Below are 24738 nucleotides of genomic sequence, written 5' to 3' on the forward strand. Positions count from 1 at the left end.
TCTCACCTACTGAACGATTGGAAAGGTAATGCCGAAGACTGATATTGCCTAATTGATCCGGTGTCACTTGGTCCACTTGAAGACAGATTTCTGTATCTTCCCCTCGGATGTGAATTTCCCCATTAACACCAGTAATTTTAAACATCACGACTGACATCTAACAATGATTGCATACATAATATTAGTATACCAAGTAATTAAAACAAAATTTTAAAGAATAACTTAGGAAACTACAATCTCTAAAAATACAACTCAAGCCTAATAAACCAAATATATACTTGTGATCAAAAGAATGTAGTTAATAAATTATTGTCATAAATTTCAGTCCCCTTTCTTCTTACTCAGTCAAGACAAGAATTTTTTGAACACAAAGATTAATTACATGACATTTCCATGTGAAATCATTTTCATTAAAAATTGAAGATATTTTCTAAATCATCCACAGAATATTTAACTGGGTGAAGAAGGCTTAAATAAACCAGTAATATATTTCTTTTGTAGAAAGCCCCTCATAGGAACTATCAACCTTATCATCAAAATATATTGGAATTGAAACTAAAATAAAGATTGAAAAATAAAAGATGAAAAAAAGATAGAACCTCCCCTCAATAGAAAAAAACAAAACTTTTAAGTGAAATTCAAAGAAAAACAATTCAGTAAGATGAATTTTCAAGAACAGAAAATGAGTTTTCAAGAGAGAACAAAGTGAATCACCCATAATCTAATCGTTTTATATATTAATGTCTTAACATGTGAACACATTAAGTTGGCATTTCTCTTCATAGAATCTCTGAAATGATTACCAGGTCATTATGGTTTTCTTGAGCACCCTCTGAATTCGTACTGATGGCATCTGGAGAGGTTTCACCATAATTCTGTAGGTTTGCAGTGGCACTTGCACTATTTGCTGGGTTCTGATAATTTGTACTTGAATTCTTCTTAATAACTGAAATAATACAAAGTAAACTAATAAAATTAGTTTTACCAATGATCCAAAAATGTTACATTTATCTAACCAAAATGGGCTATCCCTTTAACTTTTTCCTAAGCATAGCCTTGTTTAAAAGACAATAAACAAAGAAAAATTAAATTGTGATTAGTTAGCAAATAATAAGAAATAACTTCCTACAATAAAATGTTAGAGATACGTAAGCCCTAAACTTAGACAGTCTGAAATCTACCACAGCTGACTTCAGCCTGTGTTCTCCGTGCAGGCACGGTGCTTCTGTAACTACCAGGTTCGTGATCAGCCAGCATGGCCTGCTTTACTCTGTCCTACATTGAATAATTCCAGTCTGACCACTTAATTTTTCTTTTCAGTACCCTACAGTAGCTTCTAAAGATCTTCTGCATGAAGTTAATTCCACTACCATCAATGTAATAATTCTCCACTCTTATCTACCTGCCATACTTTCTCAATGTGCTGTATTATTTCCATATTTCTCAAATTCTCTGAGGTAAAAGACAATTTTTAAGTGTCTGTCACAGAGCAATTACTAGAAAAATTAGTAAATTACTAGAAAGATTAGAAAAGCCAAAGACATACAAAACATGGTTTCAATGTTTTTATTATTATATTTGCTACCATATAATAAGCTTCCATGAGAGAATCCTGCTATGGGACTAAGTAGATACAGTCTGGACTCCAGTCCTAGGACCACATATTTAAGAATCCATCATGCTAATTAGGTTACCTAATCAACATTTCACATACAGAAGTCTCTGTAAAAGAGCTAGTAGCCTTAATGCTACCTGATTTATGATCTACTAGAGGCCTGGTGCACGAATTTCTGCACGGGTGCAGGCCGATCGGGCAGTCCAGCCGGGGGGAGGGGCTGCGGGCGGTTGGCCGACTGGCCCCACCCCCTGGTCGAACTCCCAGTCGAGGGGACAATTTGCTTAGCCTTTCATTATATAGGATATACAAATAATTGCTGTCAGCCACACACACCAAGAGAAATATCCTGTTAAAATAAGCACATACATATACATAACGCTTTATTGTATTGCTTTACCTTTTTCCAGAAAACTATCACTTCCATCACTTTCTAACAACTGTTCTTCCAATATCATGCTGTCAAGTGAAATGGTATCCAATGAGGTTTGTGAGGAGCTTCTTTTTATGTTCTTATAAGATGTACAGTGCGGAGCCTGGTTCGGTGGGCAGTATTCCTTAAGCTTCCCACTGTTAACAAACAAAATTATTAGAAGATCATCACATATAAGGTAAAAAAGTCTTTCTAAAAAATACCTCTAATAAAATAAAAGTATGTATACAGTATCCATGAATTTATAAATTATATTTTATAAATATAACCTCAAAGTCTTTTCACGTTTTGAAAAACCTGTTCTTCCATGTGTTAACTCTAACAATGCCATATTTTGCCATGCGATTTTAGGTCAAAAATCAAAATACGCTCACACACAAACTCCCCCACCCTCTCCCAATAGCACACTGTTACCTTAAAGATGACTGTGATTTAAGTGTTCTCACTGTGGGTGCTTCTTCTTTACTGAATTCCAGGTTCTCAGTGAGCGAAACTGTTTCTGGCAGCAAATCTTCAGCTTTAAAGATCGACTTTATGGTTTCATTTCTTTTACTAGTTAAACTACTTGAAAGCACATTTTGATTACCATCATTATCAAATGACAGCATGCCTGAATGTTCTCTATAGTTTAAGACATTATTTGAATCTGTATAAGATAAATTCCTTTTGTCCCTTGTTTCTAATCCAATTTCCTTTGAGCCACTTTTGCAAAGAATTCCACTACTTTCATCTTCACTTATTTTCTCTAAATTTTTATCTGACAAATAATCCAGAAAAGAAATACCTTTTTGCAGATTTGTATCACTAGCTGATTTAAAAAGCAAAGGATCCTTCAAAGGGACATGGCTAAGGTCAACACTCATAGATCTGTTCTCTGACATATGATTAACAGTTACACTTCTAATTTGATTGATACCATTACTAACTTGTTTCCTTTTTGAAGGTAAGAATTCTCTGTTTTCTGTAGGCAAATAATCAGGAACTATTGGGTTCACACCTCCAGAAACAGGAGACTTAAGAGTATTTGCTTGATCCACTGGATGTAGTAAAAGAGCCACTTCTGCACTTTTAAGTAAAATTCCAATGCAAACGGATGTCTGACTAGCAGGACTGCCAGTCACCGCTTCTACATCGTTCCTTAAGTTCTCTGAAAGCAGGATAAGTGACTCATGGAGGAAAAGCAAGAACAGATACTGGTAGTGATTGATCTGCATACTGACATGTTTATGAACATGAACCAGGACGTGAATATCTGCATCTGATGAAGAGGAAAATCTTAAAAATGTATCGGAAGATTTCTGCCTACCATTTGTTAAGGGCTCAGACTCTGTACTGTAATACTCCTTCAAGAGCTTTTTCCGCTTCCATCGGCCAGTCAGATCACTAGATTCACTTTGTGATGTATTTAGAGATATTTGATTAGAAGTCTGCAGCTCTTTTTGAGACAGTGCATACCTCGTTGGCTGACAAATCCAGAAGGAAAGAGGGAAAGAGTCTACAAAACTTATTGGTCGTCCTTTTCCGCTTTTCATCCCTTCATAATCTATCCAAAATTGAGAAAAGTACACAGCCCAAACATCTGTGGCAGCAGAAGTTTTAAGGGTGTGTTTATTCAACTTGGGAGTAATATTTCCTTTATAAACTTCATGCATTTTGGTATCTTGTTCATGAGCATGTCTCTGGAAGATTGGATGTAGAAGATTAAAATTGTCACCTGACTTGGGGAAGCTAGTATATGTTTTACTGAAAAAGTCACAATCTTTAAAGTCTTGAAACAAGGCTTCTAGGTCAGAATGTCGACAGTTTGGACAGTGCCTTGTATTTGTGGCAATCATTTCAGAACTCTGAATAGAAATTGCATGTGGTTGATCTTGATGACATTCAGATTTCATTTCAGAAGGAATAACAACCTAGAAAAGAAAAAATATTTTATTTTAAAAAATAAAATATTGAAAATCCATATAAGATAAAATAATCAAGAACATGACTTAGGTCAGGAATTCTTTTTGAAATTACCACTCAAAATACTAGTTTCCTATCCAGACATAAAATACTCTCCCCCCAAAATCTTTCCATTAAACTGAGTAAAAAGGATTTAAGTGATTTACCACTAATAAACGCTTGAAAAACAAACATAAGTAATGAATAATGTGCATAACATACAAATATATTTGCATATAACATATCACAAAGTTAAAAAAAAAATTTAAATTAAATCAGTACTATTAAATGCTTACTATGCCCTGAGTACATATAAGAAAGTGCCAAGTTTAAAAAAAGAAATTTTTAAAGGTATTTTAGGTTCAAGGAATTTGAAGGATGAATAGATGAGTAAATGGAATGACTCAATTGAGGTTCAAGGAATTTGAAGGGTGAATAGATGAGTAAATGGAATGAGTCTGGGAGAAAACTATTAAGAAAATAAACTTCAGTGTATAGGTCCAATTATTTACTAAAATAATTTTCCAGAGATGATTAATCCCGGTGCTTAAAATACATCAAAGAGTTCAAAGTGGTTGTTTTTAAAACTTTCCATACTCAGAAAATGTAAAGATCATTATATAATTGTATCTTAAATTATAATTATGTCACAAAACGTTTCTTTATATTGAATATTTTAAGATCTTTGAAACATTTCTGCACTGTAATTGTTAAGTATTATTAACCTCATTTTACAGAGAAGAATTAAAGGTACATAAATTTAGTCTTCCATCAACACTGAAATTTTCATCCATGCCCAAGTCTTATTCTATTTACTACACTAAACTGATATTTTTTTTAATTTCCTTCCTTTAAAGTTTAAATATCCATGGAATTCAGACTACCAGTTACCTGGCTATAATATAAAGCAACTTTCTATTACCTTTGGGTATTAATAATAGAATGTGTGTAAATAAATAATAGTTAGATATAACTTTAAAGCTTCACTGTATTATTTACTCTCCTTAAAACAAAATTTTACCAGCTTTGGTAAGATATACGAAAAAAATGACTGACTTAAACTTCTACTGATTACCTCCAAGTGGATAAGCAATGAAAAATAAATAAAAGAAAGATAAAGCAAAAAAAAGTCTCTTGAAGCTTCTATAATTGAAAATCAAAATTAAAACTGAAATTTCAAAATCAAAATTAAGATCGCAATGAAGCTGATTTAAATTGAGCACCCCTCTTAAATCCTGGAAATTAAAATGGTGTTAACTTTTCTTCTGTAACAATGGTTTTTTCTCATAGCCACTTGTTTATATGGTACCTTTAGCATTAAGCCATCAACTCGAATATCAACATGCTCATCAGATTTTGAATTGTCATTCAACTTGTATATAGCCATAAATTGACTAAGGCTCTGTTTTAAATCCAATAGAAATTGATTTAACCACAGAATACTTCTTTCATCCACAGTAAACTGTAGTGCATTCAGCTGGCTATAAAGGTTGGGCGATGGAACTGTGGAGAAAAAAATTTTTAACAGATTTTTAATAAACAGATAGTTCTTAACCTTCCCTGAGAACAGAAAAGACATTTTTAACAAGTTTTATTCTTTTTCAATTTAGGTAAAAAGATTTTCAGATGTTCTTTCCAAAATTAAAGTGACATGTATGGATTGATAGCAAACACGTTTAGATAGACAAAAACAATTGTTTGTTTCACTAACTAAAAAATACATAATTTAATCTAAAACTAGCTATATAAATGGGAAATACTGTTTACATCTATTTTCCTAATGTGATATCACCAATTAGCAAACTTCAAAAAACCTTACCTTTTTAATGAATTATGACATCGAAGTTGTGATCTTTAATCCCTTATTTCTATAAGGATTTTTACTACCTGAATCTGAATATGAATCCTCCACAATGAAAGAACCAAGTCTTAGTGATTAATTTCATATGAAAGTGGTAAACCAGGCAAATCTTCTTGACAGGAGGGACCACGTGCAGTTTTACTCTCCCCTTAATCCTAAACCTATCATAGTGCTTGGTGCAAAGTGAAAACTCAATTATCCCTTAAATGATCAAATGAATACTCCTTTTCATAGCTTCCTAAAATAGAAAAATGCTTAGTAGGGGTCGATAAATGTTTTAGTGCCAATATATGTTCAAGTAATATTTATAATTAGAGTGTACATCACTTCCTGAAATCCACATATATTTGTATCATAAAAGCCAATATTATTTTCAGATCATTTTGATGAAGATATCTTATTCTAAATATTCAGATCTGTTTACTTTTACCAAAGCAAAGTAGTATGTATATCTAGAAATTTTAAATTATATTCATTTAAGGAAAATGAGCTCAAGTGGTGGAATACCAGTAAATATAGCATTATAACAATGTCCTGAGTAGAATTTATTTTCCTTCCTTCCTTCCTTCCTTCCTTCCTTCCTTCCTTCCTCCCTCCCTCCCTCCCTCCCTCCCTTCCTTCCTTCCCTTCCTCTCTCCTTCCCCCCCCTCTCTCTCTCTCTCTCTCGCATTTACTTTCTTTTAGCAAAGATTCACTGAATGGTAACTAATTTTGTGAACTGTGTTAAGCACAAAGAATTCACTTTTAAAAATAAGGCATGGTCCCTTTCTTAAAAAGTTCATAGACTATTACATGAGACAGACATGAAAATAGCAAAATTATAATTCAAGTCCAACAGAGACATTCAATTGGGTTGTAGAGGTGCTTGTCATTAGAAATAGCAAGGAAGTGGGATGCTGAAAAAGGGAAGAAGTGATGATGGCAGCCACAGAAAAGGCTAGACAGCAAATGTGGTCCTCAAGGCTAGAGCACAAAAGGAAAGAACCCTGACTGAGATCTGGGACAGAGGAAGAAACCTGGTGCTCTAAGCAGCAGAAAGATCTATATGCAGTTTCTAATGGGGGTCTACTTAGGAAATAGATTACTATGTAGCTATTAAAGTATTTAAAATGAACTTGGAGAAACCTGGGATATGCTCATATAATTAAGAGAAAAGAACAGGATGTAAATCAAATATGTAAAAGAAACATGCATTAAAAACAGAACAACACTCTACTTATTGTTATGGTTTGAATTATGTCCCCTCAAAATTGATATGCTTAAGTTCTAATCTCCAGTACCTCAGAATGTGAATGTACATGTAGTTAAGGCTTTTAAAGAGACAATCCTATAGAATAAAAAGCTAATATGCAAATAGACAGAACAGCAAAACAACCGAACAACCAGTCGCTATGACATGCGCTGACCACCAGGGGGCATGCGTGGAACATGGTAGGGCATCGGCTGTGGTAGCAGGATGGTGGAGCAGGTGGGGGGGGGGGGGTGCCAGACCAAGGCAGCACGCCGGTCACTGTCATTGTATCTAGCCTCTGGTGGTTACTGAAAATTCTTTGCTCTGGCACACCGTGGTCCCACCTGGCGCTTGCACCTGCCGTCGGCTAGCACACTAATACACTTAGGTATTAGAAGAAGTTTCTCTAAATTGTAGGCTCATGGGCTATTTTTTTATTTTTGGCAGTTTATAAAAATAATAAACATATTACATTTATAATTATTTTTAAAGTTGTATGTTTTTAAAGTTAGATAGCTTAACAGAGAAATGAAGCATAAGGAATGAAAGTGAATCCCTATGCATGGGGATTCAGTATACTACCCGCTTTACATTTGTGTGTGTTTGAAAATTTTCCATAATAAAAACAGTTAAAACATAACCTAGCAATTCCACTCCTAGGTATCTAGGTGTCAGGATTTAAATTGCTGGGGGAAATTTTTATATTTGTATCAGAAAAATATGTATAGATTATAGAATAAGATTTTAATTCCTTTGGCACATGTTAATAAAACTGACAGAAATAAACCTAGATTAGAAGTTAGAAATCCTGGAAACTAGCCTTCACTCTGAAGAAAAATTAGTAGTTCAATGATGCATTACTTAAGGAAAACAATTTTGGGAGGTGTGGGAGAGGGCTGGAAACAATAGGATTACCCAATAATAGACAAATGGCTGTGAATGAATGCCCTGGGGAAACAGTGGGGAGAAATGAATTTCGATTTAGAAGACCCATGCTTGAGTTTCAGCTGTGCCATTCTACTCTTTATAAGGTGCTGAGCAAATATCTTAATCTATCTTAATTTTCTTATCATTTTAGTCAGGAAGGTAGAAGAAACAAACAAATGAGAAACACACAAAAGACTGTTGAAAAACATAAAACGGTGAGGATTAGATCCCAAAATCTGGCACAAACAAAAATTAAAGTGATAAAATAGTTCTTTGTTTCTCCAAAGTAATTTCCAGGCTACCCCCTTTTGTTTTTAAATATTTTTAAATTGATTTTTAGAGAAAGAAATATTGATGTGAAAGCAAAACATTTATCAGCTGCCTCCTGCACACCCCCAGCCATGGATCTAGCCCGCAACCAGGGCATGTGCCCTGACTGGGAATTGAACCGGCAACCTTTCCTGACACGGGATGACACCCAACTGAGCCACACTGCCCAGGGCAGACTACCTTCCTTTTATGTAACAACAAAGGCATGAGATCAGAAATCCCCTTTGAAACTAAGAACCCATATTAAGTCAATATTAAACAAATGGGTAAAGTAGGTCCAACTACTTTGGGAATCCCACTTTTAAAGAGAGGACGTGAAAAAATTTGTTCCCGATAACATAACCTATTTCATTTAAACACTTCTATTCAACTATGATTTTTAACTGCAATAATGAAAAAGGTACCACATAAACAAGGCAAATTTTAGTTTGAAGGACTCCTAGATCAACGGAGACAAACAAAACAGAATTTTAACATTCAAAGAATACAAATGGATAATAATTTTAACTTTAAGCAGCGAAAGTAGGTTACAAATAAAAACTCATGTAATATATGTTTAACTAAACACAAATGACATTAAAACCAGGCCAAAAAATTCTCTGTAGCTAAAAGGATAAATTCATTACTTATTTTTTTCAATGAAATACAGTTTTATATTTATGTAGCAGAAATATAAATGGAGTTTTACTAAAGGGGGAAAAATTATCTTATTCTATAAATGGCCTGTCATTAAACAAACAGTCACCAAGTATAAAAATAAGTAAAAATTCAAGGATAAATGAAGCACGAATACCACGTAATTCCTGACATCAAGTATCCTACAAGCTAGTGAGGGGAAAGAACATATGAACAAATAATCCTATATAATAAAAGGTTAATATGCAAATCGACAGAACAGCAGAACAACCGGTCGCTATGATGCGCACTGAGACGCTCAATGCAGGAGCTGCCCCCTGGTGGTCAGTGTGCTCCCACAGGGGAAGCACCGCTCAGCCATGGTGGCAGTGCTAAGGATGTCTGACTGCCATCAGTCGGACATCCCCTGAGAGCTCCTGGACTGCGGACTGCAAGAGGGTGCGGGCCGGGCTGAGGGATCCCGTGCACCGGGTCTCTAGTAATATATAAAAATGCTATACTAGAATCATATACTACACACAAGGATAACAAGAGTAAAAAACAATGGACCTTTGTTTCTTTTTCACATTTAGAAAACCAAAAAAACTTAGCAAGAAAAAGAACAACTTCCCAAGTAATGAACAAATGATAACAAAACAGGAAACCTTCTTACTTGGAAAATCCTTTCCATCTGGATAGTAATATTCTGTGAATTCTATATAGACAGCTGACATTTCTTGTGGAAGATACAGGGATTTTTTATTGCAAGAAATCATACTTTTGGGGGAAGAACGACATTGTTCTGCTGTAGAGACCTAAAAAAATAATTAAATTTCCTAAAGTAACACTGAGTATCAAAGCCCTTTCCAAAGAACTTATGCAGCATAAACATCACTTCAAACTCTTAAAACTGCTTCCAATAATTTATGAACAGTTAAATTCCAATAAAAATTTTATTATATAATTAACTTCACATTAAGTTATTTTTAAATCAACTATTCAGAAAACTATAATCTCTTTGGAATATTATCAATTACAAAATCAACTTGTACAACATTCCTTGCAAACTTATTATTTTGAGCCTTAAAATAACAGACAGAATATTTCTATAAGATCATACAAATAAGTCAATGGCAAGGTCTGGACATAGTTCTAAGTCCACAAGGTTAAAAAGCTTTTCTAACATATACTTTATAATAATTCTCTACTCAAATTTCTTTATTAAGAAAAGTATTACATACAGTTTTAGTTTGAGATGATAAAAAATTACGAAGATAAATAGTGATGATAGTTGTACCACGATGTGAATATACTTAATGCCAATGAACTGCACACTTAAAAATGATTAAGATGGTAATTTTTATGTTATATATATTTTACAATAAAAATAATACAATTATGCTTCTCAAATCCTTTAAATTATTAAAAATATACTATTAGTTTTAAGGTTCTCAGACTCACCCAAAACTGATGATTTATAATTATATTAAAAACATATATACTAATTTCCCCAAAGTTCAACCAATAGAGTTTTATCAATTTCACTTATTTATGCTTACTTAGTAGACTAGAGATGTATCTACAAGTTATTTTTTTCATTCATTCAACAAACATGTATATTTCTCACACAAAGTGAAATGCTTTTTCAAGTTTGTTTTCTCTTATGTAAATTGCTAATCAAACCTTTTGATTATTTGTAGTCTATAAATTTAAGTCAGTTCCTTGCATTATCTAATTAAGAAGCTTTTCTCTTCATATATGAAAATAAATCTTTTTCAAGTCAAAGTGTCAAGTTATTTTAATAGTCAAATGCTTATTTCCCTTTTCCTTTAATAGTTAGAAAGTTATTAAAAATGGAATGAACATTCTATTTTATTTTCTTCCAGTTACTATTGTTTTGTTTTCATGTATTTGTATATGCATAATTTCTTTACCATATTTCACCTTCAGCCATTTGAGATTATGGGTAATTCATTGCCATTTAAATTTATTAAATCTCCTTCCTAATTTAAAATCTGTTTCAAATGAAATGCACTATATATAGAATGTAAAGAAAGAAGCAATTGCACAATAAAAATAAAAGTAAACTCTTAAACCAGGATTTCCCAAAATTGGCACCACTTAGGGCCAGATACTTCTTCGTTGTGGGGGCCATCCAGTACATTGTACAATGTTAAGCAGAATCATTGGTCTCTACCCACTAATGTCCGTAGCAACCTCCTCCAACCGTGACAACCAAAATTGTACTCAGGCAATGTCAAATATCCCCAGGGGAGCAAAACTGGGCTCAACTAAAAACCAATGAGTAAAATGAAAACTTTTCAGATAAAACTAAGTTTAAAGTCATAGGCTTATCAAAATAAATGAGAACAGCCCTAACCGGTTTGGCTCAGTGGATAGAGCGTTGGCCTGCGGACCAAAGGGTCCCAGGTTCGATTCCGGTCAAGGGCATGTACCTTGGTTGCGGGCACATCACCAGTAGGGGGTGTGCAGGAGGCAGCTCATCGATGTTTCTCTCTCATCGATGTTTCTCTCTATCCCTCTCCCTTCCTCTCTGTAAAAAAAATCAATAAAATATATTTTTAAAAAAATTAAATGAGAACATTTCATAAATGCTAATACACATCTGAAATACTTCCTTTTATTTTTAAAAAATGCATCACATATTCTATTGTGTTGGTCTCAAGGACTGTGAGGTGAGACCATGTTGTGAGATTACAGCCTGAATAACATTTTTAGTGGAAATAGGATATAGAGTTCTTAGCTATAAAATTATGTTCACTGTATAGACAATACGTGGCAGTTCAATAAAGCAAAAAGGTATTTTAGTTTCTTCCACTAAGACAATTATGTAATAAGGAATCTGGACTACAGAGAGAGGTCTGGCCTTTGTCCCTGCCCCTGGGAGGCAATTCTAAGCTACTGGAATTTCCTATTCATGGTGGATGACCCCGGGACCACAACATGATAGTTTATGCCCACAAAATGTCTCAGAGTGGGACTGGCCACATTTTGATTGCCTTAGACTCTAGGGTGGACACCTTGGGTCACGGGGTATCAGTCTACCTAGAGACTGAATTCAACTACGTGGGCAATATTTCATGCATACTGTTACATGTCCATGTCAAGAGGCTAAGGTGTCCTGAGGAACAAAGCAAGTTCTGAATTTAGAACCCTCCCAGGCTCCATGTTATGGCCTCCTACTAGGGCCGGTTCTAATTTGTATTCTTTCCCCTGTAATAAATGTGATTCTGTAATTGATTTCAGAGAGTTCTGTGAATTTTTCCAGGGAATTCTCCAATCAGTGGGCAGCTTATGGAAACCCCTGAACTTGCAGTTGCTATGAGAAGTCTGGTGCAGACTTGGCAATTTAAAGGACTCGACCTTAACTGCACGATGTGCCTAACCCTGGGAAACTATACACACAGAAATTAATGAACTAATATTTTCTATCCTATCTAATTTATTCACTTCACAAAACTAGTCAAGATGTTTCAAAACAAAATGGTGGCATTAGTTTAGAAAAGTTGTTTGCAGAAGATACTAAACGTATTTATCAGAAGATTTAATTTATAAAGTGAAACATACCTGATATATATTAAAATCTGCAAGTCTAACCACAATAGAACTAGACATTAACTTAGCTTTGGACTGTTGAGGAAATACTGAAGGTATTCTGGAAATCCCTTTCACAGCTGAGTCTTTCTCTGTGGGAAAGAAAAAAATCCTCTGTTTACTGCAAATGTTTTTTCTAACAGTCACTCTTTTACTATTATGACAGCTACTAAAAATAAAGATAAACTCTGATTTCTCAAATGAGATATGTGGAAATACTTTATATATAAATTGATATAAAAATGTAAGTTATTGTGATTATTTTTTCATGTTGCTTATCCCTTAACTAGGAATCACATCACATTTAAGGTACTTTTATGTGATAATTTTTGGCTGAAATATTTATTAAGAGAAGTCTTACCATTTAATAGTCAAATATTCTATCTGGGTATTAGCCTTATATATTTTTTAAAAGTGCTTTGTTCCATACACCTATGGTCTGAATGAGATACAGGATTTTCATACACTAATTAAACACAATACTTATTCACGGAAAATAGCATTTTATGAATACACACACACACACACACACACACAATATCAAGGTAATGCCATCCTATCTAATAAAAGGGTAATATGCAAACTGACCATCACTCCAACACACAAGATGGCCGCCCCCATGTGGTCAAAGATGGCCGCCACAAGATGGCCAGCAGGGGAGGGCAGTTGTGGGCGATCAGGCCAGCAGGGGAGGGCAGTTGGGAGGAACCAGGCCTGCAAGGGAGGGTAGTTGGGGGCGATAAAGCCTGCAGGGGAGGGCAGTTAGGGGTGACCGGGCCAGCAGAGGAGGGAAGTTGGGGGTGACCGGGCCAGCAGGGAAGGACAGTTGGGGGTGACCAGGCCAACAGGGTAGAGCAGTTGGGGGGACCAGGCCAGCAGGGGAGGGCAGTTAGGGGGGATGAGGCCTGCAGGGGAGGGCAGTTGGGGGGGATGAGGCCTGCAGGGGAGGTCAGTTGGGGGCGACCAGGCCTGCAGGGGAGAGCAGTTAGGGGCAACCAGGCTGGCAGGGGAGGGCAGTTAGGGGGGACCAGGCCAGCAGAGAAGGGCAGTTGGGGGGAACTAGGCCTGCAGGGGAGGGCAGTTGGGGGGAACTAGGCCTGCAGGGGAGGGCAGTTGGGGGTGACCAGGCCAGCCTGGGAGAGCAGTTAGGGGCAACCAGGCCAGCAGGGGAGAGCAGTTAGGAGTGACCAGGCTGGCAGGGCAGAGCAGTTAGGGGCAACCAGGCCTGCAAGGGAAGGCAGTTGGGGGAGACCAGGCCTGCAAGGGAAGGCAGCTGGGGGAGACCAGGCCTACAGGGGAGGGCAGTTGGGAGGGACAAGGCCTGAAGGGGAGAGCAGTTGAGTGGGACCAGGCCTGTGGGGGAGGGCAGTTAGGGGCAATCGGGCCGGCAGGGTAGCAGTTAGGTGTCCATCAGGCTGGCAGGGGAGTGGTTAGGGGTGATCAGGCTGGCAGGCAGAAGCAATTAGGGGCAATCAGGCAGGCAGGCAGGCAGGCAAGTGGATGGGAGCCAGCAGTCCTGGATTGTGAGAGGGATGCCTGACTTCCCCAGTGGGATTGGGCCTACACGGGTAGTTGGGCATCCCTCAAGGGGTCCCAGATTGGAGACGGTGCAGGCTGGGCTGAGGGGAACCCCCCCCCCCACCATGCATGAATTTCATGCACCGGGCCTCTAGTAAATACAATATCGGGGAATACCATTTACACAATATCAGGGGAATGCCATAATGTTGTTATAGGTAAAATACCTGTTTGTGTGTGCTGGGGAGAGGCATGTGTTGGGGATTTAGGAGGTGAACCTACATTATGATCCTTTATAGCCTGTTTAAGCATTTCAACGTTGCACTCAAATTCATGTAACAACTCGTCAGCCCATCCATTTTTTGTCTTGGTTGCATCACTAAAATACATCCAATGATTACAACTATCTCCTGTAAAATGAATAACAAGAAATTACACTGAAAAGTTCACCATTGTCATTTATTCTATTATGCTTTTAGTGAGATTTATTCATATTCTCAAGGGATTCTTCAATTCCCCAATAAATTTATAGCCTTTACCTACTACAGATTTTAATATTCCTAGAAAATATGAACAAACATTTGGAGTAGAGGGAAAGAAGATCAAAAGGAAATAATCTGGGAGGATTTCCACCTAGAAGCGACCCTTGCTAAAATGTCACTCAAAGTTTCCAATGGAAGCAGCACTGCTGGTGGTACCTTCACTGAATGTTCCACCACCTGGCATAGCTCCACCACACAGAATCCCAGCAAAGAAAATAGTTTTTTCATCAAAGATCTATTGAAAAGTGACTAACAAAAACTTATCCATAAAAATAATGAGGATTATTAAAAAACTGAAGAAATTGATAAAAATTCCCAAGATGGAAATCAGTCACAAAGACATATCTATATAGAACTTTTTTACAGAAAAAATTTAAAAATCAGGATTATGTCTCTGTAGCACTAATGAAAGTAATATGTATGTAAAAAGGTGAAGAAAAGAAAATCTATAACTGAAAGTTTTGCCTCACAATATGAATGATTTCTATTGTTAAAAATATTTTAGGTATATGTAGCTAACTTATGAATCTGGAGAAATAAAATATAAGGAAAAAGCCCCTCTAACAAAAATCAAAACAAATAGTACAATCTTTAAAACCTGTCAGGTACTGATATAGAAAGGACAAACAATGGGAGATAAAAAATTTGTAAACAGAAAAATGTTATCACTTTTTAAAATTCTCGAAAACTCAGTTACTTATGTGAATTAAAAACAAAAAGCCAGCCCTAACCAGCTTAGCTCAGTGGATAGAGCGTCAGCCTGCGGACTGAAGGGTCCCAGTTTCGAATCCGGTCAAGGGCATATACCTTGGTTGCAGGCACATCCCCAGTGGGAGGTGTGGAGAAGGCAGCTGATCGATGTTTCTCTCTCATTGATGTTTCTAACTCCTATCTCTCTCCCTTCCTCTCTGTAAAAAAAATCAATAAAAAAAAATTTTTTTTTTTTAAAAGCCACATACCACCAAAATGCAGATGTGCACAAGGTCAAATTACTTAATTTGGCCATAAACATACATTATTTTGCTTTTATGAATTATTTGAGGTGAAGAACCTATCAATATTTGATTATTAAGGAGTCTAATTAAATCTTACTTATTGACAAAATTTTAAAAATAGAGAAAAAAAATTTTTTAATGTACCTGGACTTCTATGACTTAGCTAAAATCTTTGTTATCCTTTTGCTTTAAATTCTTTTTTTTTTATTTTTTAAATATCTAATAATATCATTTAAAAATTCAAACATATTGACTAATAAACTTTTTGGGTAACAATTAACAAAATAGCACAAATATGTATCCTCTGTATTACGATTTTTTTAAGTTTTAAATTAGTTATTAGATTATTGCCAATTTCTAACAATTATACTTTCTAATAATCTATGTAAACCTCGATATAAAATGCATGAATATTTCCTATGGCAATTATATTTTTTTGGTAAGATACTATAGGGCGGAAAAAACAAATGCCTTGATCTCCTTTTTCTTTAAAAATTACATTAGCTCTCTAAGTGTGAAGAAGAGAGCACTCCATCAGCAGAGGCCCTGACACACAAGGAGGAATGAAAGGGCAGACTTTGTTTTTCTAGTGCAGTTTGGAGAAAAAGAATAGATAGGATGGAGCTCATTCTGAAGAGAGCAGGAAAATGAATAAGCTAATTTAGCCCTTTGTCTTCATTTGAATTCTAAAGAAAAGAATGCAGTGAAGACTTCTATCAGGGGAGAGGAACAAGCTGGAATTACAACTAAAATATGGAAAGGCTTCCTGAATAATCAAAGGGAAACTCACAGGAGAGAACCCTGATACCCAAGGACCAAAGGTGGAGACCACATAGAGACTGGTAGGAGGGGCATAGGCAACAAAGGGCTGGCTGGGCACCCACAGATGGCAACTGAAGTACCGGAGAGATATCTCAGCTGGGGGTGGGGGGGGTGGGGAGCCACTGAGAACTCTGGAATCTAATCTGGAAGCTGGGCTCCCCAACAGAGAGCACCAAACTGAGGTGGGTACCCACATAACATCTCGCTGTGAAAAGCAGTGGAGTGCTGTCTGCCAGGGAGAGGCAGCTGGAAGTTTGGGTATCTCTTAAAGGGCCAACACACAAAAATTCCCTGTGGTGCCACCCACCTTGTGCTCTGGCAGAAGGAGGGTGAAGTGGACTGGAGCTGTGAGAGAAGAACCCAGGACCGGGGACTTGGGGGATAGAACTCAGAAGACAGACACCCCAAGTTTCCTGGGCTGAGACATTCCCTCACACAGCGGAGGACATCTTTCCCATATAGATATCTGCCTTGCCTGGGGGAAAGGCAGTTGACACTCGCTATTGGAAAACATCTTGCCCTGAGGCCACTTAGGAGATTAAAAGTAACAATTAGCCTTCAGGCAGAAGCAACTGTCCCACCCTGTAGAAAAAACTCTCACCTGAGGACAACTGCCTCGAGGCAATTCAAGTCGGAATCCTATTAGCCTGTATGTAGACAGAGGCGGTCTCTGGAGGCTTTGAGTCTTTTTAACATTGTCCTGCACTAAAGACTGAGAGGTGTAGAGGATTTACCTAATACATAGTCACAAATCCAAACAGATAACCAAAATGAGGAAACAAAGAAACAATCCCCAAATGAAAGAACTACTGAATTCTCCAGAAGGAGAGAGAAATGAAGCAGAGATAAGGAATTTATCTGAAAAAGAGTTCAGAGTAACGATGTTAAAAATGCTCAAAAGTGTGAAAAAAGATACAGTAATTATGAAAAAAAGAACAGTCTGAGATAAAGAATGACATAACACAAATAAAGAACACAATGGAAGGAATACACAGCAGATTAGGGGAAGCTGAGGATTAAATCAGTGAATTAGAAGACAAGAGTTGAAAATATCACTCAATTAGAGAACCAAAAAGAAAAAACAATTAAAAACCAGAAGGACAGCTTAAGGGAGCTGTGGGACAATGTGAAATGTAACAATATTAGAATAGTAAGTGTACCAGAAGAGGCAGAAAGGGAGAAAGGCATAGAGAAGGTATTTGAAGAAATAAACTCCCTAACCTGGTAAAACAAAGTCACAGAAGTTCAGGAGGCACAGAGAACCCCAAATAAGAAGAACCCAAACAGACCCAAGCCCAGACACATCATAATTAAAATGCCAAAAATTAAAGACAAAGAGAGAATCTTAGGGCAGCAAGAGAAAAGAAAAATGTTACCTACAAAGGAGTTCCCATAAGGCTGACACCTATTTCTCATCAGAAACTCTACAGGCCAGAAGGGAATGGCATTAAGCACTCAAGGTAATGGAAAGCAAGGAAACCAATATCCAGCAAGGCTATCATTCAAAATAGACGGTCAAATAAAGAACTTTCCAAACAAAAAAAGGCTAAAGGAGTTCATCACCACCAAGCCAGCATTATAGGGATTGCTGTAAGGGATTGCTGAGAAGAAGAAACAGAGAGAGAAACCTAGCCATACAGAATTGAAATGGCTATAATAAGTACCTCTCAATAATAACCCTAAATGTAAATGGATTAAGTGCTCCAATCAAAATGTGTAGGATAGCTGAATGGATGCAAAAACAAGACCCAACTATATGCTGTCTACAAGAGACCCACCTCAAAACAAAAGACACACACAGGATGAAAGTGGAGGGATGGAAAAAAATTTTCCATGGAAATGAAAAAGAAAAAAAAGCTGGAGTAGCAATACTCATATCCAACAAAATAGACTTTAAAAGCATCATACTAAGCGAAATAAGCAAGTTGGAGAAAGATAAGTATCATATTATCTCACTCATTTGTGGAATATAATGAACAACATAAACTGATGAATAAAAATAGAGCCAGAGGGGGGAAAAAATATTCTAGAATATAAGTAATCCTGTTATTTTCAGATTTTCAATATTTCCTACAACATTGGTGATATCATACTATGTTAGTACAGTTTTGGTAATATGATTATACTTAAAATCCCTTTATTCTTGAAATATTAATGTATATTGCATGTAATATTATATGTAAGATCATTTTTTCTTGAATAACTGGTGTTTATTGCATGTAACATTATCATATTTAAAACTGTTTTTCTTGAGATAATGTTTATTGCATGTAACATTATTATATTTAAGATCATTTTTCTTGAAATATTAAGGTTTATTGCATGCAACATATTTAAAATCATTTTTCTTGAAATAAAAAACTGAAAAAAATTACATTAAAACAAAATAAAATAAATTGGTTTTATAATATAATGCAAGATTTACGTCATTTAAAGAAATTGTTATACATACCTGCTTTGTGATAAGGATAATAATCTATAGTCAGTTTTGTAAAAGACAGTTGCATAGCCCCTCCAGTAATACGTCTATTTGACTCTGGGAAAAGAAAAAGATGGATTTGAGAAAAAGTGAAAAGAATATTAAGCAAATATCAGAAACACTTAATTTGACACACCTACAGTACAAGCAGTAATAACTATCTCTCTGTTATCATGAATAATACATTAAGGATTTTAGAAAATGCAATTCAATCTAATAAGTATTAAGCCCCAATCACTTGGAAGGTACTAGGCTTAAAAATGAGGATGCAATCAACTTTTATATTTATAGTCCTAACCACATGTCAAGCATTGTTTTAAATACTTTAGGTATACTTACTCATTTGCTTTTCATAACAACCCTATAAGATAGGTATTGTTATTAGTAGTATGGCCATTTTCTAAATAAAGAAATTAAGACACAAAAAAGTTAAGTAAAACAGGCCAATGTCATACAGCCAATAAGTGTAGAGTTGGTTTTGAACCCAGGAATTATTTACTACTACACTATACCATCTTTTCTCTTACTGAAGAGGAAACTGAGTCTATTAGGTTGCATAAGTTGTCCAAGATCACATAGTTAAATTAAGGTCAGAAGTACCTAAGTTAGTGTAACTCCAACACAAAAAATCAAATCTTAAAATAGCATGGACAAATCAAATACAAATTAAGACACAAGCTATGTATACACTCTCTACATTCATTTGATAACTCTCATTTCAACTAGCAGAATTTCTGATACAGACTTACAAACACTCATTTAAAACTCCTGGCTAAATGTTTCAGAATTCAGGTTTTTTAAAAATATTTTATGAAAGTAATATTATATACATATATATATATATACACACACATATATATACATATATATACACACACATATATATACATATATACAGACATATATATATGTATATATATGTGGCATAGCAGATTCTAAGCACATTCTAAGGCAGCACTAAGTAATAAAAAATAGTAATTCTGCAGCAAAACTCAAATATTTACACTAAGTGGATAAAATAAAGATGATAAATAGCAATGTGTTTAAGTAGTTTTCCCAGCAAGTTTTTCACAAAACTAGGAAGAAACATTTCAGAACTTTCTGGACTTTAGAATAACAGAGAACTAATTACATATCTGTACAACAGCAATACTGTGTTTTGGTAGAGGGGCTTTCCTTTAAGTAACGTCATTCAGCTTATTCTCTGAGGGAATATATAAAGTAAGGAATGAAAGAGCTTAGAAAACACTTTTCTCTGTTCTTTTGCTTATTATTTAACTTTGACCCCTCTTTTTGTCATTTTGGCTTTGTTTTAATTTTTTGGATTTTCCTTCCAAATCACTAAAACAGAAGATACCAACTATGCCAAATGACAAAAAGGATGGACAACAAACCTTCTCCAAATTCCAAATATCCCTCACCTTTGATGCTCCACCCTTTGATCATATATGATGAAGGCAAGATGTTTTCTACTGCTAAGTATCCAGGATCAGACTGAATATTCACTCTCACAGCCTTAAAAATCCAGAGCAGCAATTGTCATAGTTATCATTCTGATTCTGCTCTGAGAGATACCGGTCAGTTATCCCTATTTTTAAAAAATCCTCAGCTTGATTCTTATTCTCGCCAAAGTTTGAGAACCACTGTCCAAGAGATAGGACTACCTGCTGAACCCTTTCAACACTATGGGCCAGGGACACTCTCTGACAGAGAAATGCCCCAGAATCTAGATTAGGGAACCATGGTTTTTCAAAATGATCAAGAACCTTTGTCTACTAAATAAGAAAAAGTAAAAGAAACAAAAGCTAAAAAGGGGGAAAAAACCTTCTTAACTGAAATTTAGCTTCCTAACTAAATCTAGAATATTGGGAGGAAGAGACACAAGAAGTATTAAACATCCACACAATTGTATTTACATGCACATGGGGTCAGAAAAATATAAACCACCAAGCTGACAACACGTGTGCAAATTATATGTTGAGTACGGACAACAATTTAATTTAGGGACAATTCAAAATTATTAATTCAAAGGTAAGTCTAATATTTCATCCTCCTCCAAGGATGTCATCTACTAAGTCTTTGATTTTATTTAAACTTAATTTTATTAGCATTAATAGCTAACAATTGTGCTGAAGTACTAAATACTAAAGCAAAATAACATTTCATACCAATATGTAATGTTTATTTTTTAATAAAAATACTGTATTTACTTAGAGGCATGCAGAATGTCAGCAAAACAGCTGCAACTTTTTTTTTTAAAATACAGAGTGATATTCAGTTACAAAACAATTATTTCGTATTAGTGGCATCAGAGACAACTGAAGATGAAAATACTACCATCCCCACATATAACTAAGTTGTGCTGTGCACCAAGAACCTGCTTTAAATGTCCATGCTAATTTACAATCCCCATACTGTACAGCAGGCAAGGTTAGTGGCTACTGAAAATACCAAGACGGGGCTATCTAAAGACACATTCAGTAGTATTAGTATGTTAACTATATAAAAAAAGACTCTGTACAGTTTAAAAACAAATCTTACCCAGCATTACATTTCAATTTTTTTTCTCTAAAATGAGTGAGTTGTGTACAGGGCAGTTAACTACTTTATAGACAAGTAAAAAAAAACCTGTGCTAAAACCAACTTATTCATCATCTTCTTCTTCTTCTTCTTCTTTCTCCTGATCATCATCCTCTTCACCTCCCTCCTCTTCCTTCTTTTTCTTGCTTTTTTAAGCCGTGACGACTCCCTTCTATGCCACATCAGGCTCTCCCCATAGCTCAGTATGCAGCAATTTCCTTTCCATATTTCTCCTTCAGCTTAGCAGCCCTCTTTTCCTCAGGCTGCTTGTATCTGCAGCAGTGTGATTCCATATCACTCCCAGCTTTTTTGCAGCATCACCAAGGGATAGGCTAGAATGGTCATTTTACTTTGATTTTTGGGTGATAATCAGAACAAAACAAGAAAAAAGCCAAAGAAGGCGGCCTCTTGGGTGCACTGAGATCCTTGAACTTCTTTTTGTTTCCCCTTTAGGAGGGATATAAGTTTTTATTTCTCTTTCATTAACAGGCCTTGTCCACCTTTGCCATGTCTTCAAATTTCCCTTTCTCTTTAGCAGACATTGCTGGAGGCTAATTCCAGTATGTCATAATAAATGCAAGAAGTCTATATTCAGCAGGGCTGAATACATGTTATTGCCTGCTGGAATGGCGGAAGGCATTTCCCCAAACCTGAAGATCTGCATGTATTATTGCCTGTTACCAGACAGCTGAGGGCATTTTAATCTACATGTTATTGCCTCCTGCTGGCCAAACACCTGAACAGACGAAGGCAGTTCCCCCAATCTGACAATGCTTACTGTATACTAAACCTTACCTTTGGTATGTATATCTACTTTGCCGTAGAGCAAAATGTGGGAATAAAAAAAAAGCCCTGGATCAGGAGATAGACAGAACTTAGCTACTACAGCTAAGCTTCCTCTGGCTCCCCCATGGATTACAAATTTGTACTATATTTCTAGTCTCTTTAATTAATTTACACGCAGCGCCTTCTCCAGATTCCTGAACCCTTCTAGATGCTGGAGAAAGACCCCGGACTTAAGACATGGTCTTCTACCTCTCTGAGCACTTCTTAGAAAACTCTGAGAAGTTGACTGAAGCACCTAGAGGTTTCTTCTTGTGCTCCTCCCAGCAAGTTTGCACAAAGCAAGCATATGATGACATTTTGCCTCTCAGCTTCTTAGGATCTCCTTTTCCTCAGCAAGCACAGTCACCCAGGGCCCGCCAACTCCCACTTACCCGGGTGCTGTTTCTATGGAGCTCAATGTACTGCAATCTATAATGTTTAGCATTTCACCTTTCATGCATGTATCTCTTATGAATGATAAAGTTATGACCAGTTATCTTACAGCACATACTACATAATAAACATGCTAAATAATCCATTTTTATAGTAAATTCTAGAAAAACCAAAATAGTTTAAAATAAGCAGCTTTAGTTACCTTTTTCTTTAGCATGAATATCATCACATATGTGTAGGTCTAGGTGAGAAATCACTAAATGATGGGAGGTTTCTTTGACATCGAAGTCATTGAACAGTTTCACAATTGCATCATTTAGATCAGGAGCATTTGAAGCCTGGGGTGACTTCACTTGCTGCGTAGATGGGGCTGCTGTGGAGCTCTAAAAGGTTCAATACTGCCTTAGCACTGCAGGTTAAACACTTGCAATTCCCACACAAGAAAACTTAAATATTCTTAGGAAAAGTGATGAAAAATAAGCTAATACATTTTCTTTTGCATCAACTATACACAATTTGAATATGAATCCAAATGCTGTGGTAAATAATTGAATAGTTATATTTACATATTTATAGCCTTTCTTGTCTTAGAAAACATACTTATTAACTATTAAAGGCAGTTTATTTATTTGATTATTATTAGTTCTATCTATTAAAGAGAAAAGAAATGTGAGCCCTGTACCAGACATCAGCTGTATACTAGTACACTATGATATATCCTGTAGAAATTAATCACTTCTTTGTAAAAGCACTTGTGTAAGTGCTCTAGTGCCTGTTATAAGATGTGGTATGTCTTTGACCTTGGATATCTAAAGAAGCTAGAAAGCAGAAGAGACATAAGAGATTTTAAGTTCGATGAACAAGAATAGATCCAGAGACAAATGGCAGGGGAGGTGGGGGTTAGAGAGCAACCAAGGGACTTGTATGCATGCATATTAGCATATCCAATGGACCCAGGCACTGGGGCGGAGGGGGCTTGCCCGGGGTGAGAATGGCTGGGGAGGGGTGGGGGGTTAATTGGGGGAAAAGAAGACATACGTAAAACTTTAGACAATAATAAAACATTTTAAAAAAGAGATTTTAAGTTCAAAATCCTTTCTTCCCCAAGAGAAAAAACACAGAATATTAGTGAAGTGTATAGATATACTAGTATGTGTAACTCTAATAGCCTAAAACAATTCTGCATACATATCCTGATATATTAGCCTTAGAACTATACATGAAACATCAATGGATGTTTCTCTCTCACATCAATGTTTTTCTTTCTCTCCCTTCCTCTTACTCTATTATAATCTATTTCACATAAACGAAACAACTAACCATTCTGATTTTTAAACCATTTATAGGTAAAGTAGAGTTTTTGTTCCTGTTAACTTAATAGCATACCTGTGTAGGTTCAGAAGCCATACTTTTCCTTTGTTCTGTTGATTTTTCTATTGCTTCACTAAGAGATTTTGCATATTGTACCATAGCCTTCAACTGAGAATCCGTCAAAACCCATAATAAGTCATCCAATATTAGAACTAACTTTGTTGCAATGACGTTGCAGTCCTTTAACTGTCAAAAAAAAAAATTGATTCATAAAATGAGGCCAAGAAATAGAACTTATAATATACTTTTATTTTTTTAATTTTTGAATAGAAATATGGATCCTCTGTTATTCATCAAATATTTAATGAGTTCTAAAAGTATGGAAAAAACATTTCTTAGTATTAGCAATACAGTGGTAAAAAAAAGACTGACAAATTCCTGTACCTTAATAGGTAAAAGCTATATAGGTGCGAGTACCTAAATAGTTTAATTTTGCACTTAAAGGTAATAAATCATTTAATTACCTATGTTAATTTTAATTCTAGTATAAAAAGGGGCATTAAAATTCATTAAAAACTAAAATGCTATTTTAACCACATATTCTAAAAAAATTTTTTTCAATTTAATTTAGTATAGTAATTTATGTCCAGTGATACAATACATGTTGTTGAGACTTTAAGCCATGGTTAAAATAAGTCATTACTC

At 35.7% G+C, this 24738-nt stretch overlaps 1 protein-coding gene across 3 annotated transcripts in view; it reads right to left on the reverse strand.

The window, feature by feature from the left end:
- The window catches only part of BLTP3B (bridge-like lipid transfer protein family member 3B), an 81842-nt gene that overhangs the window by 12700 nt on the left and 44404 nt on the right, over nt 1–24738 (reverse strand). For 2 of the 3 annotated variants that reach the window (XM_080662916.1, XM_080662917.1), the window contains 11 exons: nt 24109–24279; nt 22925–23105; nt 18898–18981; nt 14314–14496; nt 12542–12660; nt 9627–9768; nt 5299–5492; nt 2463–3958; nt 2016–2185; nt 804–946; nt 7–157 (listed from right to left, as the gene is read on the reverse strand). In XM_080662916.1, the coding sequence (XP_080519042.1) occupies nt 7–157; nt 804–946; nt 2016–2185; nt 2463–3958; nt 5299–5492; nt 9627–9768; nt 12542–12660; nt 14314–14496; nt 18898–18981; nt 22925–23105; nt 24109–24279 (3034 nt within the window). The remainder of the gene's footprint in view (nt 1–6; nt 158–803; nt 947–2015; nt 2186–2462; nt 3959–5298; nt 5493–9626; nt 9769–12541; nt 12661–14313; nt 14497–18897; nt 18982–22924; nt 23106–24108; nt 24280–24738) is intronic. The other variant, XR_013960292.1, reaches the window with a different exon arrangement.

This window comes from Plecotus auritus, assembly GCF_963455305.1.
Source record: "Plecotus auritus genome assembly, chromosome: 3".
Lineage (NCBI taxonomy): Eukaryota > Metazoa > Chordata > Mammalia > Chiroptera > Vespertilionidae > Plecotus > Plecotus auritus.